We start from the raw sequence: 17461 nt of genomic DNA on the forward strand, positions 1-17461 counted from the left end.
CATTTGTGTGTGTATGTGTGATTATGTGGGGGGATATGACAAGTCTAACGTTCAGCTATTTTCTCCATTGTATATTTTCATTCTCTTTTAGTCCATGTATGAGAAACCTGACTCAGGCATTCATTTTTGAGAAATCGGACAAAACCTTAAAGAAATGTCCTGTAATTGTAGACTGCTATCAGGTTAGTACCGTTAGTAAATATACTGCATTACACTTTAACATGGAGGAGCAGACTCGTAGGAGCCTAAAGCATAGGCTACTGTATGTCAAAAATCCCAAGCTACTTACAGTTCTACAAAGTAAAATGTGTTTGCTATGGAAGGAGGAGGAACAAACATCGATGGGCCAGCTCCTACACACCGTCGAATAGCTTTGGTTCATATATGACACTGTTCATTGCTCATTGACCGACTTTGCACTTTGTCTATCATTTAAATAGGGGCCCTATGATGTTTAATTGCAAGTTCAGTGTGATGATGACTACTGTAGGCTATTGTATGGCTGTCTGTTTGTATGCCCTTTAATTAATATATATATATATATATATATATATATATATATATATATATATATATACAGTATATATATATATATTTTTTTATTTTTTTTTTTATATATGATAATGTGGGGCTATTTTAATTCCAAAGGCCAAGGGAAACTTATCAGGATGCATCCTGGATCCATGAAAAAGCTGGCCTTTAAAGATTAAAAGCTGCCTGCCTATGATAATTTATCATATGGGTTACTTATACTACGTTTATTTATTTACATTCTTCATTCACAAAGAAAATTGGTGTCCTTAAAGGTTGGATTTTTACTTTTCTTTTTTTATTAAGGCATTAAGATCAATTTCCAAAAGATGATTTGATATTCCTCTTTTTAGTCAACTTTAGCATGGGTTCAAATATTTACTGTCCCCACTGTATTGTATCTAATATTTCCAAGACCGCATTTAAACATCTTAGCAGTCTCTGAAAAGCTGGTTCATGCTGTTATATCTTGTCGATTAGACTATGTAACACACACATCAAACCCTATAACACGAAGTACGAACCAACAAAGATCTCATCACACCACTAGTAATAAAAAACCCTATATGGCTCCCAGTTGCAACAAATTGATTTTAGAATATGTCTGACTATTCTTAAATCATTGATGGCCGTAGCTCCTTCCTACATTGTTATTGTATGTTTGTATGTATTTCTAATTTCCATCTTTTTTTGTTATGTAGGCTACAGTATCTATTTTATCTTTGTTGTTTGGACATGTCAGTTGTGTTTTTCTCTTTCTTTTGGAACACATTGGGTCTGTACTTGTCACATGAAATGTGCTATACAAATAAAGTCGACTTGACTTGACAAGGAAACTGTCCTCTGTGTTTTATTGGTCTTTTCTTCAGCTTGTGTAGTTAATCATTTGTGCTCAATGAGGAAGTAACCTTTCATCCGAAAGCTGAAAGAGGGAGAGAGGAAAAGATATGCACAGCTCCTCAGAGGTCTTGGGAACAGCAACTGGGAAATATCATCTAAATAGGGGAGGAATTACACAAGGAAGAAGAGGGAAGGAGAAAAGGTAGACTCCGATAGTCTTTTCTTGGATTGCTTAGGCCTACTTCTTTTCCAACAAAGGTGACAGCAATTCTTAAATGCTCTAATGCTATTAACAATGGTGACATTTGTTAAGAAAATTTGAAAAAATGAGTGTTGGTTATTGGTCAATGTATTTATACAAGTTATTCCTTCTTTCATTGTCCCTTTTGTACCTCATTCACTTCTTAGGAGGCAAAGATGAAAGTCGACGAAATCATACAGATTCAGAAATTCTTTTTTAACATTTTCAACACATTCTTTGTGGTAAGTTAACTATAAGATTTTTTTTTGTTTTAAAAGTGAGGGGTTTTATTACCTCACTTTTACTATCACTTGCTTTTTTTGAGAACATAAATTCTAACTACCATATTATTTTTGACAGATTTTGGGAGTCAGTATCTTCGGTTGTGCTGCCTGGATCTTATTTGACATAGACAGCTTCATTGTAGTCATCAGTTCCGGTAGGTGTCAGTTTAAGTGCACTGTGAAACACTTTTTGGTAAGGAAGCTACACAGAGCGATCCAGTTTTTGTAGGGGGACTGGTTGACCAGGTGTTTATTTCTAGTAGGGTGTTTAGTGATAACCTGGGTAAGTTAACCCAGAGAAAGTTGTAAACCCCCTAATAGAAGTGCCCTAACTTCATTCACATAGCAGAATAACGTCAAATGCTCTTCTTTTAGGTTTACCATAAACTATGACTTGACCTACCCAGGTTTGTCTCTAAACCACCTAGTTAAAAAAAACCTTCCTGATGGTGTATTGTGTTATGTTGTGTTATGCCAACATCCCAACGTCATTGCCTGAAATTCAAATAGATTGCCTGAGATACTGGGTATTTTAAAATTGACCAGTACATTACATTGAAATATATATACAATAAATAATGGAGTGTTAAAAACTCTATGATATCCAACTAATCAGATCCCTCATTACAATCTGGCAACATAAAAATAAATAAAAATATAGCCGCAAGCGGCGATGGCGGGCCCGAGCACCTGCGGTGCGGACCCGTGACATTTGCGGAATCTAACAAAGCAACACGCACTTGTTTGTGGGCATGTGCATGAGCAACACACATGCCCACCAAATTTGGTTAATTTTCATCAATGTATGTGTCAACCACAACAGAAAACAAGCTAGGTGGCGCTATAGAGTCCCAAAGCCACACCCAAGGCCAGAGCTCTGTCTCTGACTAGTGGCAGCAATAACACACAAGCGTACCTAATTGTTGTGTATGTATGTGTCAACAATAATAGACAATGTGCTAGGTGGCGCTATAGAGTCCCTAAGCCTCACCCTAGGCCAGAGCTCTATCCCGGACAAGCAGTAGCAATAGCACACATGCCCACCAAATGTGGTTCATTTTCGTGAATGTGTCAACCATAATTGACAATGTGCTAGGTGGCGCTATAGAGTCCCTAAGCCACACCCTAGGCCAGAGCTCTGTTTCTGACTTGCGGCAGTAATAACACACAAGCTCACCAAATTTGATTCATTTTCGTGAATGTATATGTCAACCACAACAGGTAACACACTAGGTGGCATTATAGAGTCCCTAAGCCACACCCTCGGCCAGAGCTCTGTCTCTGAATAGCTATAGCAAAACATATGCCCACCAAATTTGGTTCATTTTCGTGAATGTACGTGTCAACCACAACAGACAATGCGCTAGGTGGCGCTATGGAGTCCCTAAGCCACACCCGAGGCCAGAGCTCTGTCTTTATCTAGCGGCAGCAATAACACTCAAGCCCACCAAATGTGGTTCATTTTTGTGAATGTTTGTGTCAACCACAACAAACAATGCTCTAGGTGGCGCTATAGAGTCCCTAAGTCAGACCTTTGGCCAGAGCTCTGTCTCTGACTAGCAATAGGAATAACACACAAGCCCATCAAATTTGGTTAATTTTCGTGAATGTACGTGTCAACCACAACAGGCAATGCGCTAGGTGGCGCTATAGAGTCCCTAAGCCACAACCGAGGCCAGAGCTCTGTTTTTATCTAGCGGCAGCAATAACACACAAGCCCACCAAAGTTGGTTCATTTTTGTGAATGTTTGTGTCAACCACAACAAACAATGCTCTAGGTGGCGCTATAGAGTCCCTAAGCCACACCTTGGGCCAGAGTTTGTCTCTGACTAGCAATGGGGATAACACACAAGCCCATCAAATTTGGTTAATTTTCGTGAATGTATGTGTCAACCACAACAGGCAATGCACTAGGTGGCGCTATAGAGTCCCTTAGCCACACCCTAGGCCAGCGCTCTGTCTCTGACTAGAGATAGCAATAACACACAAGCCCACCAAATTTGGTTCATTTTTGTGAATGTATGTGTCAACCACAACAGACAACCTGACAGAGCGTTCTTAAGCCTTCTTTAATCATTGTCTAATATTAAGGAAAGTTTAAGATCTATTAACCAAGGTGTTGTCACACACACACATGGCAAATAAGTTGCAGGATTGTGGTGCCTTCTCTCATCCTCAATTTGGGTTATCATCTGTTGGCCTTCTTACCACCACCAGAGAGGCATGGGGGATGGGTGAGAGAGTGTGTGGGGGGTCGGTATGCAAATGAGGGGGGGGGGGGGGCATGGGGCTAAGATAGAAAGGGAGAGAGGGAGGGAGGCAGAGGGGTCAAGGAGGAGGCCGTGTGTGTGCGTAACTCTCTGGAAAGCTTGCGCGTGTGTAATGTGGGTGCGGTTACATGTGGCTCTGTGTGTGTAACAGGACCAACATGAAGGCGCGGATGAGGAAAGATAGTAACACAGAGCCATCCTCATATGAAAACCTAAATAACTCACTTTCTGTTAATGTGGTTAAAGTCAAAATTGCAGCATAGGTTAATATGATTATTATTATTCATCAACTTGCTTCAAAATATTTTAGCTAAAACTGTGTCCACCACAATCATTAATGAGCTTTTAAAAAACACAAACAACACCAAATTCAAAACTTTGTATATGACTGTCACTACAAACACACTAACTAATACTCTATTAAATTTCATCCAAATTAGTCACTGTTTTCTGCCTATAACACCAACTTTTTGTTCCTTTTATAAGACACCTAGGTTCAAACCTTCGCCATTTCGATATAGTTTTGAAATTCAAAAATCTGTTCACAATTTCTCTTGGGCAACCCCTCAAGATCATTTTACTGCTAAAATGACATGATTTCGACAAACCGTCTAGGAGAAGTGTTTCAAAATACATGATGTGCAAAAATCAGAAAATCTCACATAATTCAAATTCTTTTAATATTTACTATATAGTTCTAATGTAAAAGTTGTTTGGATTAATACAACACACATGCCCACCAAATTTGGTTCATTTTCGTGCATGTATGTGTCAAACATAACAGAAATCGCTCTAGGTGGCGCTATAGAGTCCCTGAGCCACACCCGTGGCCAGAGCTCTGTCTCTGAGTAGCGACGGTAATTCCACATGTAGCTACCAAATTACAAGAGTTTTGGAGCATGCCAAGTTGGTGAAAAAGGGCCGCACGGGCTAAGAGGAAAAGAGAATAATAAGAATAATAATAATAAGAAATATAGCCGCAAGCGGCGATGGCGGGCCCGAGCACCTGCGGTGCGGAGACCAGTGACATTTCGGAATCTAACAAAGCAACATGTGTGGGTTGGTGTGCCTGTGCATGAGCAACATACATGCCCACTAAATTTGGTTCATTTTTGTGAATATATGTGTTAACCACAAAAGACAACATGCTAGGTGGCACTATAGAGTACCTAAGCGACACCCTAGGCCAGAGCTCTGTCCCTGACTAGCTGTAGCAATAACACACATGCCCACCAAATGTGACTAATTTTCGTGAATATATGTGTCAACCACAACAGACAACACGCTAGGTGGCGCTATAGAGTCCCTAAGCCACACCCTAGGCCTGAGCTCCTTTTCTGACTAGCGATAGCAATACGAAAGAAGTCCAATAAATTTGGTTCATTTTCATGAATGTACACGTCAACCACAACAGACAACAAACTAGGTGGCGCTTAGTCCTTAAAGGGATAATCCGGAGTGAAATGCACTTTAGATCAATTTTTCGGACTATTGGGAGTACATACGTTGAGTTGACACCAAAATCATGTCATTCGGATGTATTTTGAGAAAGTTCGAGCTCACCGTTTTTAGCCAAAACTCGTTAGCCTGGAGGTGACTCGGGCATGTCATTTCGCCGCTACAAAACGCTATATTTATACCTCTTCTACTGTTCCAAACAACACTACACTTACGTGGTAGTGAGTAGAGGGTCCCTAAAGCCAAACCGAAGTATCCCCACGTCTTTATGTGGTCGGATAGAGAGTCCAGAATGAATTTAATCGAGTCAGTACCTTTCCGGAAATGTCGCTGTTGCAGCTAGCAACGTTTTCACAACACTTTACTAACATTTCCGGAAAGGTACGGACTCGATTAAATTCATTCTGGACTCTCTATCCGACCACATAAAGACGTGCGGATACTTCGGTTTGGCTTTAGGGAACCTCTACTCACTACCACGTAAGTGTAGTGTTGTTTGGAACAGTAGAAGAGGTATAAAAATAGCGTTTTGTAGCGGCGAAAGGACACGCCCCGGTCACTTCCAGGCTAACGAGTTTTGGCTAAAAACGGTGAGCGCGAACTTTCTCAAAATACATCCGAATGACATGATTTTGGTGTCAACTCAACGTATGTACTCCCAATAGTCCGAAAAATTGATCTAAAGTGCATTTCACTCCGGATTATCCCTTTAAGCCACACCCTAGGCCAGAGCTCTATCTTTCAGTAGCGACACCAATAACACGTAAAACCACCAAATTTGCTTCATTTTCGTGAATGTACACGTCAACCACAACACAATCTGCTAGGTGGCACTATAGAGTCCCTAAGCCACACCCTAGACCAGAGCTCTGTCTCTGACTAGGGGTAGCAAAAACAATTTTGTCTGTGAAATTTCTAAAGTAGCCTTCTGCCACGAAGATAAATTGTAGGGTTTTAAATGTTCAAAAAAAGAGTAAAAGGTCCGCACACTTCCTCTCACTTAATTTACTTTATTAGTTCAAGGGTTTTAAATGTTCCTCATAAAAAGTATTTTCGAAGTCCAAATAAAAGAAAATGTTGCTGTTATTGCTACGATAGACCGTTAAATTTACATGCACAGGTTTTGTACACCATTGTCATGGCCAAATTCAAGCACTTTTTAAGGACTTTCAAGACCAGTTTTCCAGTATTGAAATTGTGTGTGAACAAATTCAAAGCCCTGTTGTTTGAGGTCACTGTAGGATAAAGAACCAGGAAATTTGATACAACCTTAGCCGAATACTGAACCAGCAACTATCATTAGGTTAACTGAATGGGGCATAGAAAATGAGTGTTTGCTGCTCTGTCATATCAAGTTTCCTTGTTCTTTTTCTTACTGACAGCACTCGATGAGATTGATTCACACCATATTTCAGGGGTGTGATTGGCAAAGGACAAAAAAGAGGAAAATATACCCAGCACCCTCAGGAGAAAGTTTTCAAAAATGACCCCTTAAATGATAACATCAGATGACTTTTATGAGAACTGTTTATAAACTGTGATACATATAAACATTATAACATATATCAAGGGCTGAGAACCAAAGGGGCAGTTGCGTAAGTGACATTTTGGTCAAAATTGAATTATATATATCACCTGAAAGCTCTTGATGAGCTCTTTTTAGCTGACACAATTATAGAAGTAAAATATTTATAAATATTAAATGATTGACAAAAACAAAAACCAAAGGTCTTTAACTGTGAACATAAGCAGTTAGATTTTTTTGGCTCTATTGTAAAGTTGGTGAAATGTCACTTACGCCCCTGTGGTTCTCAGCCCTCGATATATATAGATATACATAGACTATATCGTAATAAGTCTACGACTAATTTATAGCAAAGTAGCCTAGGCCTACTCAAGACTAAACCAGATATGGCTGAAATATGTAGGGCAGCTATCATGATCATTTTGCCAACAATGATGTAGAACCATGGATTTTCCTAGTTCATGACATGCTTTGTTTTCACTTAAACCAACATAAAGTTATAATGTTGACTACATGTTTTAATATAGACCTACTTGATAACATATAGCCTACCCCCTTAGTCCTCTAGCTCTAGTCCTGTACAATATAATAGTGAATAGGCCTATTGATATATTGATGCTGTTTGAAGAGGTTGCTTGATGATATTTAAGTTCCAAAGAAAATCAAATTGCACCACTCCCTCTCCTTCCTGTCCATCACCTTTCCTCCTAAAAACAAATGTCTGGCCCTACTGTTATAAGCTACATCATTTGTTCAAGTGCACACACTAAATGGAGAGCTAGGATTAAAATTCAAACTGTGCCTTTAAATAGGCGACTTTTTTCATCTATCAGCACAATGCTACAGGCCATTTTCACTAAACAAATCAGCTCAATATTATGTGCAAGACAAGTTTACCAAGCATGCCAATGTGTTAATCTCTTAGCACTGTCGTCATACGTTTTCTCATAGTGAGATGGCTATCCCGAAATATGTTTTGAATGACGTCTTGAATGACATGGGGCGCACGGAGATAAACGCGAAATGACAAGGTGATAACTAAACAATTCAGTTGACCTAGGGTAGACAGGCTTTGTGGCTAAAACTATGAAAACCAGTAGGCTAGTCTGTCACAGCTAACTTCAGGCACTGTAGCCTAGACTAGTTTACACGCGCAGAAATTAAAAGTCAATATTGCCATCACGAGATTGCTGTCATTATCGGAAAATCCGGACACGTCAAACTGGATGCGAACGCGTGGCAAAGCCAACAACAACTTCATAAATTACGTCTTTTAAATAAATAATTTGAGCCTACCGTTTCATGCCTAACGTCGACAGCAAATTTCTCAGTCCATCATAGGCAAGGTTATTAATGCATAGGCCTATAGCCTAATTAAACTAGGCTTAGTGATGGCAGATCAAATAATAAAAAAACGTTTTGAAGTCTACCCAGAGCATGTTTGCAAACGCATGCAAAGGGATAAACTATGTTCATACCATCTTCAATCGTTTCAAAAACTAGGATTAGGCAGTCTGCCTATGCTGTTTGCATAATTGCAGGAATCAATCGTTTGAAAAATATGGTTGTTTCTAGCCTCGTATGGTTTCACTTGGATCACACACACATTGCACGACTGCTCATATGAATCGGTGGCACCAAACTAACGTATTTCCAGATAGGGGAAACGTTTAGATTATTTTGAATAGATAGATGGTTCACTCAATTTAAAGGCAATTAATCACCACAACTGAATAACATTAACCTGCCTTGCACTGCAGGGAAATGTTCTTACCTTGATTGAAAGCTAAGCAGACGGCCAGTTCTAGTTCTGTCATCTTCTCTCCTGCTTTCTAGATGTCCATGGAGAAACGTCCTCCTTCAGTTAGGCAGAGTAAGTTCGTTGTGGTTTCAAACTTACGTCCTCCACTAATAAAGGCATTAGCTAGCTTCCACTCACAAACGGTAGGCTACTCCCAAAATGTGACACATTTGAACTTCTCATTACGTTTTACATCTGTCAAAAGTTTGGATTATGTTTCAGGAGTTAAACTGACACCTAGGCTATCAATGCTCTATTTGTAAGCTAAAATAAACTAGTAAACACCATATCGCTAACGTGCATCAATTGGAGTTAGCGAGCTAGCTTAGCGAGCTAGCTTAGCTAGCAGCTAGCTAGCTTAGGCCAAGATTTAAAACCAGGTCGAATTTACTACGGCTGGTGGTGCCTGTTGTGTTTTCCGCTAGACCTTTTCAAACAAGACCAACTACAGTAGGCTATTTGACGTTCGTTATCGCACTGGGACTTGTTAATTACCGAACGTGACAAAAACCTGCCTTGCTATAACGTTAGCTCCCAAACGGCAGGCTACTCCCAAACAGTGACACATTTGAACTTCACGTTACATTTTACAACTGTCAAAAGTTTGGATTATGTTTCAGTAGGCCTAGTTAGGCTGTCACCTAGGCTATCAAGGCTCTATTTGTAAGCTGAGATAAACTAGCTAGTAAACACCATATCACTAACATGCATCACTTGGAGTTAGCTAGATGGAGGAAACGAGCGCTTTAGCCAACTTATTGAACCGCATCAAATAGCTTGCAAAGTTGCGTTTCAACAAAACTGTTACCTTACTTTCAAGAATAACTCCGTAGACAAAAAGTCAAAATGATTGCACTGTTTCCACGATATAAATCCACAAAAACACTCAGTATAGAGCTACATTGACGGAGACTTCTATGGGGTCGCCTGGATCTGCACTGACTAACAAATCACATGGTGTAGTGGGCGGGACAGTGCTCTCGACCACAGAATGTCAAATGAGTGAGAGACTTTTACAGACAATTGAGTTTCATTCCCTAGGGCATCAAACAAATAACCCTAAATAACTCACTTTCTGTTAATGTGTTTAAAGTCAAAATTGCAGCATAGGTTAATATGACTATTAGTATTTGTAAACTCATCTCATAATACTTTAGGTAAAACTATGTGTCAACCACAATCATTATGCTATTATAAGTGACAAAATCACAACCACACCAAACAACATCAAAACTTGAATGTGACTGTCACTACAACCACACTATCTAATACTCCATTAAATTTCATCCAAATTAGTCACTGCTTTCTGCCTATAACACCAACTTATTGTTCCTTTTATAAGACACCTAGGTTCAAACCTGTGTGTGTGTGTGTGTGTGTGTGTCTGTGTATGTGTGTGTGTGTGTGTGTGTGTGTGTGTGTGTGTGTGTGTGTGTGTGTGTGTGTCTGTGTGTCTGTGTGTGTGTGTCTGTGTCTGAGTCTCTATGTGGAAAGCGGGGGAGGTTAGAGAGACATCCAGCTGGGAGAGAGGGGAGGGGTGGGAAGAACTGTGGGGGGAGGGAAACAGACAAGGAGGGGTAGAGTGGGTGAGCCACAGTGAGGGAGCAAGACCATGCGCGGCTAGGCACACAGACCTATAAAAACCTAATAAACCTAAATATCTCACTTTCTGTTAACATGGTTGAAATCAAAATGGCAGCATAGGTTGATATGATTATAATTATTCATCAACTCACTTCAAAATATTTTAGCTAAAACTGTGTCCACCACAATCATTAATGCGCTTTTAAAAAACACAAACAACACCAAATTCAAAACTTTGTATATGACTGTCACTACAAACACACTAACTAATACTCCATCAAATTTCATCCACATTAGTCACTGTTTTCTGCCTATAACACCAACTTTTTGTTTCTTTTATAAGACACCTAGATTCAAACCTTCGCCATTTCAATATACTTTTGAAATTCAAAAATCTGGTCGCAATTCCTCTCAGGCAACCCCTCAAGATCATTTTAGTGCTTAAATGACAAAATTTCGATAAACCGTCTAGGAGAAGTATTTCAAAATACATGATGTGCAAAAATCAGAAAATCTCACATAATTCAAATTCTTCTAAGATTCACTATATAGTTTGAATGTAAAACTTGTTCAGAATAATACAACACACATGTCCACCAAATTTGGTTCATTTCCGTGAATGTATGTGTCAACCACAGTAGATGGCGCGCTAGGTGGCGCTATAGAGTCCCTGAGCCATACCCTAGGCCACAGCTCTGTGTCTGAGTATCAAATGCAATTCTACATATGCCAGCTAAATTGCAAGAGTTTTAGAGCATGCCAAGTTGGTGAAAAATGTTACTGGTAAGATAATTATACTATAATAATAATAATAAGAATAATCTGAGCAAAAACAATAGGGCCTTGCACCTACGGTGCAGCCACTTTCAGTGGCCGCACCTCGGTGCTCGGGCCCTAATAATCTGAGCAAAAACAATAGGGCCTTGCACCTACGGTGCAGCCGCTGCTACAGCGGCCGCACCTCGGTGCTCGGGCCCTAAATATAGCCGCAAGCGGCGATGGCGGGCCCGAGCACCTGCGGTGCGTGCGGACCTGTGACATTTCGGAATCTAACAAAGCAACATGTGCGTGTTGGTAGTCATGTGCATGAGCAACACACATGCCCACCAAATTTGGTTAATTTTTGTAAATGTATGTGTCAACCACAACAGACAACATGCTAGGTGGCGCTATAGAGTCCCTAAGCCACACCCTAGGCCAGAGCTCTGTCCCTGACAAGCAGTAGCAATAACACACAAGCCAACCTAATTGTCGTGAATCTGTGTGGCAACCATAATAGACAACGCGCTAGGTGGCGCTATAGAGTCCCTAAGCCACATCCTAGACCAGAGCTCTGTCCCTGTTTAGCGGTAGCAATAACACACATGCCCACCAAATGTGGTTAACTTTCGTGAATGTATGTGTCAACGACAACAGACAACACGCTAGGTGGCGCTATATAGTCCCTAAGCCACACCCTAGGCCAGAGCTCTGTCTCTGACTAGCAATAGCAATAACACACGAGCCCACCAAATTTGGTTAAATTTTGTGAATGTATGTGTCAACCACAACAGACAATGCGCTAGGTGGCTCTATAGAGTCCCTAAGCCACACCCTAGGCCAGAGCTCTGTCTTTGACTAGCGGTAGCAAGAACACACAAGCCGTGCACATTTGATTAATTTTCGTGAATGTTTGTGTCAACCACAACAGACAACACGCTAGGTGGCGCTATAGAGTCCCGAAGCCACACCTTAGGCCAGAGCTCTGTCTCTGACTAGCAGAAGCAATTCCACATGTAGCTGCCAAATTACATCCAATTTATAACCTTTTTCTGCCTAAGTGTTTCAAAATACGTGATGTGCAAAAATCATAATCATAATCATAACTCAAATTCTTCTAAGATTCACTACACAGTTTAAATGTAAAACTTGTTCAGATTCCTACAACACATATGCCCACCAAATCTGGGCCATTTCCGTGAATGTGTCAACCACAACAGACAACGTGCTAGGTGGCGCTATAGAGTCCCTGAGCCACACCTTTGTCCAGAACTCTGTCGCTGAGTAGCGTTACCAATTCCACACATAGCTGCCACATTTCAAGAGTTTTAGAGCATGCCAAGTTGGTGAAAAAACGCAAAATGTGGCCCGGAAGAAATTTAATCTGAGCAAAAACAGTAGGGCCTTGCACCTACGGTGCAGCCGCTTCAGTGGCCGCACCTCGGTGCTCGGGCCCTAATTGCACCTACGGTGCGGCCGCTTCAGCGGCCGCACCTCGGTGCTCGGGCCCTAATAAACAGCCCGTGCAAGAAGCTTGATTGACGCAATCATGTTTAATCAACGTTCCGAATAAAGTAGTAAAACAAACCAGATGCACAGAGATAGCCAAACGAATGAGCTTGCTAGGATAGTTGGGGAAAGTCCCACTCTCGATTGGGTGTTACAACAGAGTTGTGAATGATTGGGGTCGCCAATGTTTTGTGACATTACGTAAAATAGGGTCACCTGCCAAAAAACGTATCACCCCTTATCTTATGGGTTGTGTTGTTGTTTCTCCTGCAGAGGGCGATGTGAAGCTGGTTGCTGTGGCCCTTGCTCTCATTGGGCTGGTTGTGGTCGTGGTGTCAGTTCTTGGCTGCGCTGGGGGGCAGCTAGAGAGTAAATGCCTGCTTATGATTGTAAGTGAGCTGTTTACTGACTCGTAGACCTCAAATAAAGACACATGCTGATTCATTTAGTCATTGGCAGACTGGTTTCCCCATGTGACTTGGCAAGTGTTGCTCCTAAGATGTGTGTCTGTGTGTGTGAGACAGAAATTCTGCAGTGCGTTCCATTAGTAATCTTTTTTTTTTTGTTATCAACTGTTTATTGATTTTCATAAACAGGGGAATGGGGGAGGGGGGGCATTAGTAATCTTAAGACATTTCAAGGACTGAAGGAGTCATTAAAGAATATTTGATAAATATCTGAGAGGGATATTTAAATATCCTTGATGTGTAAAGATCACATGACCCTTTTTTTTCTTGCAGTACATGGGATTTCTTATCATCGTTACCCTTGGTCAGATTTTTGTGACTTTTGTTCTTTTGTTGCGGAGTCCTAAAGTAAGTCCTCAGAGTGTTGTACATAATCAAACAGTCAATTATGATATTTTCCATCAAATACATTGTTCATCTATTTCTTTTTTTCTCTCTCTCTCTTAGATTAAGGAGTTTCTTGTCAACACAGTTGACGAGGAAATAAAGCAGTATGGGAATAGGAGCATAACTGAAAACAAAGCGTCATGGACATTGCTGGACAGGATACAACATTCAGTAAGCATATCCTCAAACCCCGTTGTGCTGACCCAGAATAATGCTGTAGGTATCCTCCCCGCGAAAGGTTAACAGGACAGACTTCAGTCATTACAAGTGCTTTTGCTGGGTGCAAATTCTATTTTATTTGGCTGCTCTGATGAAGTGCAGGGCATAGGTCATTTAAATATCCGCTATCTGTTAAATATCTGGAATGAGCCCCCCTATTTTTATCCAAAGAAATTTGCCGGAACAGGTTTCTTGAATCGATTTTCAATTTTGGCTAAACCTCAAACAGTTTTCACATGTGGAGCAGGATGGACTTACAAGTGATTTTGCAAGGTGCAATTCTAATTATGTTATTTCTGCTCTGATGTATTGTAGGGCATTTATATATCTGTTTAAACACCCCCCTCTTAATCAGACAAGTGTATCGGAACAGATTTCTTAAATCAATCACCCTTTTGGCAAAACCTCAAACAGTTTTGACAGGTGATTGATTCAAGCTATCTGTTCCGGCAGTTTGATTCAGAGAATGCAGTTCATTGTTAACAAATGTGGGAAAACTACAGTTCAGCTCAAGTTAGGCCGTTGACGCTTTCCTCAGGGTCATTCCATTGATTACATGGTCCACTATTGTAGATGTCATCTTCTTACCCTTCCTCTTCCTCCACTTGCTCCTCCTTGTTCTTGTCGTCCTCTCCCTCTCACTTCTTCACCTCCACGTCCTCTTCCTCCTCCTCTTCCTACTTCTTCACCTCCACGGCCTCTTCCTCTGCCTCCTCTAATTCTCACTCTTACACTTCCTGCTCCATCCATTGTACTCCTCGCGGACAGCTTACCTGTGGCTTATTTATACTGCTTAGGCTGATTGCAAAGTGAACTAATTATCTAAAACAGTTTTCACAATGTGACAGTGTGCCAGACAGTTGGCAAAATAGTGTAAATAATAGGCATACATGTATAGTTTCGCTAGGAGTGTGTTGATAATTTTGAAAATTGAGTGTAAAGCAGTGAGTTTTGCAAAGTATGTGTTACAGAATTGCAAACCGAGTGCAAAGCAGTGTTTGTGTTTTTAGCTGACTGAGTGAGTGGTTTTACTATAAGGTGGATTGTTTCGAAAAATGTTTGTGAGCAATTGAAAAAAAAAATGCAGTCTATAAGCTATGTGCACGGGTGCATTTAAAACAATTCAAGACCACTGAGATTCTATAGTCTACTGCATAGCCTTAATAAGTAATTTTGCCTTCTCACTTGTACAATTATTTTTTAACTGGTTAGGCCAGACAGTAGTTTAATTATTAAGTTCAAAAAGTAATGTGTGTGTGTGTGTGTGTGTGTGTGTGTGTGTGTGTGTGAGAGAGAGAGAGAGAGAGAGAGAGAGAGAGAGAGAGAGAGAGAGAGAGAGAGAGAGAGAGAGCACAGTATGTGTGGCGTTGTTAATGAATCATTGCAGGCCTGTGGGATTGGAGAATTGAATACTGAACACTGCAGCTGTTAAACAATATATGTATGGTTATGCTCATTTTAGAGTTATTGTTTTCTTGTTAAGATGACATGATGTATTCTCTCATCTCATTATTTCACTCAAAACTACCATTATTATCAATATAACATAAGTTAAAATCTCATCTGCCATTTATACGGTTAAGCTGTTGGCAAATATACAACTAGTCTAAGGATAAGCCATTGTGTTGTCAGGCTACATAGTTTATGTTTATTTGTTCATGTTTATGTTATGTTTTGTTTAACGCTTGACCTAAGATGTTCCTGTGTTTAAGGCAAAATGTTGCGGCAGACACAACTTGAATGACTGGGACCAGAATGTTATCATTCAGGACCTTGGAAAAGCCAACGTCTACCCCTGTTCGTGTTTCAACACTACCTGTCCCACTAGGTGTAGGTGGAGCAGAAGCTGAGCGATTTGGGGAAGGCACCACAGGTATCTACCAAGAGGTATGGATACACAAATCACATTATATCTGCAGTGGTAAACAACCAGGAATCTGTATAATTATACTGATGTGTTGTTATTGTATTTTAATTCTTGATTGAAATGGATTGTATACAGTCTTGTACTTGTATACATGTTTGAATTTGCATTGAAATGCATACTGTACATTTCAATCATATTAACTTTCCGTCCCTGTTAAAATAGGGGTGCGAGAAAAAGCTTACTAGCTGGCTGGAAGAGAATATAGCTGTGATCATTGGCATGGATGTAGGACTCATTGTTGTTCAGGTAAATATCAAGCCAGTTTTACGCAATATTAATTTCAATTGGTCTAGGTTATCCTGTAGATGTGAGATTCAAACTTTTTAACTGTACTTCTCTCTCTCTCTCTCTCTCTCTCTCTCTCTCTCTCTCTCTCTCTCTCTCTCACACACACACACACACACACACTGGTAGATTATCCAGTTTGCCTTTGGAGTGTGCATATTCCAAAACATTGGTCGTAAAATGAGGCGTAAGAATCCCAAAAATCTGATGAACTCCATGGAGGTGGACCCCCAGACGGAGGCTGTGTACCAGAATCCAGATTACTCCCAACATCCACAGTACCCACAGCAAGACTATCAGCAGCCACAGTACCAACAGCAAGACTATCAGCAGCCACAGTACCAACAGCAAGACTATCAGCAGCAAGACTTCCAGCAGTACAATCAGCATGTTTACGATGACCTTCAGTACCACCAGCCAGACTTCTCTCAGCAAGATTACACACAACAATATTATGATCGTCAGTGAACACTGTTGCAACTTTTTAGATCTCTCTCTGTCTCTCTCTCACACACACACACACACACACACACACACACACACACACACACAGGAAGAGACAGAGACTTAATACCAAATATTGTCCTTAGTAATAAATCAATATACAAATATATACTGTAGATACAGTGATTTTATTGTACAAAAACAGGGTAAACAAGCTTCATACAAGTCCAGCATTGTCTCTTGTAACTGGAATATAACTTTGTTCCAGTACAACACTACAGTGGAGGGGATAAGTCCTCAGACATTACTCCCAACATCATCCCAAACTTATCATCTCCCCACACACACTCACACTCTCTAGCTGCAGCAACATCAACAACACACTGACATATTTTTAGCATTTGTGCAATGAGATGTTTTGGTATAATATGCCTTGCCAATGACACCACCCCAAACTGAGCATTCATCCACCCTCCCGTAGCTTCCTTCCAACAGGGAGGCCTCTGATTTGCTGTTGGCTTCTCTCATGGCTGGCTCTGGATTCTTGTGGTCTCAGGATAAGTTGTATAACACTGAGGTAATGGAGGATGTCAGTTGACACTGTGAGTAAGGCAGAAAAGTGGATCACAGAGGTGGCCCCCTAGCCAACAAGCAACACTTTGTGACTCAGCAGACGTGGGTTCACCTCAGCTGCATGGGGTCGATGTGAGTGTGTGTGTATGTGTGTGTGTGTGTGTGTGTGTGTGTGAGAGAGAGAGAGTGAGAGAGAGAGAGAGATTGTGCATTTAAGTTGGTCAGTATGGGACTGTGTCATATGTGTTGTGTCCATATCTGCTATGTTTCTGTGTGTGTGTGTGCGTGTGTGCGTGTTTGCGTGCCTGTGTCGGGGTCAGGCTAAACCATGACGGATGAGGAGATATCTCCCATAAA

At 40.7% G+C, this 17461-nt stretch overlaps 1 protein-coding gene across 2 annotated transcripts; it reads left to right on the forward strand.

Annotated features, from left to right (window-relative positions):
- The first annotated feature begins 1469 nt into the window (after window positions 1–1469).
- si:ch73-139j3.4 (CD82 antigen) lies at window positions 1470–17234 on the forward strand. 2 transcript variants are annotated; one of them, XM_062518611.1, is made up of 9 exons: window positions 1470–1573; window positions 1780–1854; window positions 1973–2051; window positions 13076–13191; window positions 13543–13617; window positions 13717–13827; window positions 15588–15762; window positions 15965–16048; window positions 16217–17234. In XM_062518611.1, the coding sequence occupies exons 2-7, from the start codon at window positions 1789–1791 to the stop codon at window positions 15723–15725; spliced, it is 585 nt and encodes a 194-aa protein (XP_062374595.1). In that variant the 5' UTR covers window positions 1470–1573; window positions 1780–1788; the 3' UTR covers window positions 15726–15762; window positions 15965–16048; window positions 16217–17234. The 2 variants fall into 2 exon arrangements, with proteins under 2 accessions (XP_062374595.1, XP_062374594.1); XM_062518610.1 differs by having other exon boundaries at window positions 1482–1629.
- Window positions 17235–17461: the final 227 nt, after the last annotated feature.

Source organism: Sardina pilchardus, chromosome 17 (assembly GCF_963854185.1).
Source record: "Sardina pilchardus chromosome 17, fSarPil1.1, whole genome shotgun sequence".
NCBI lineage: Eukaryota > Metazoa > Chordata > Actinopteri > Clupeiformes > Clupeidae > Sardina > Sardina pilchardus.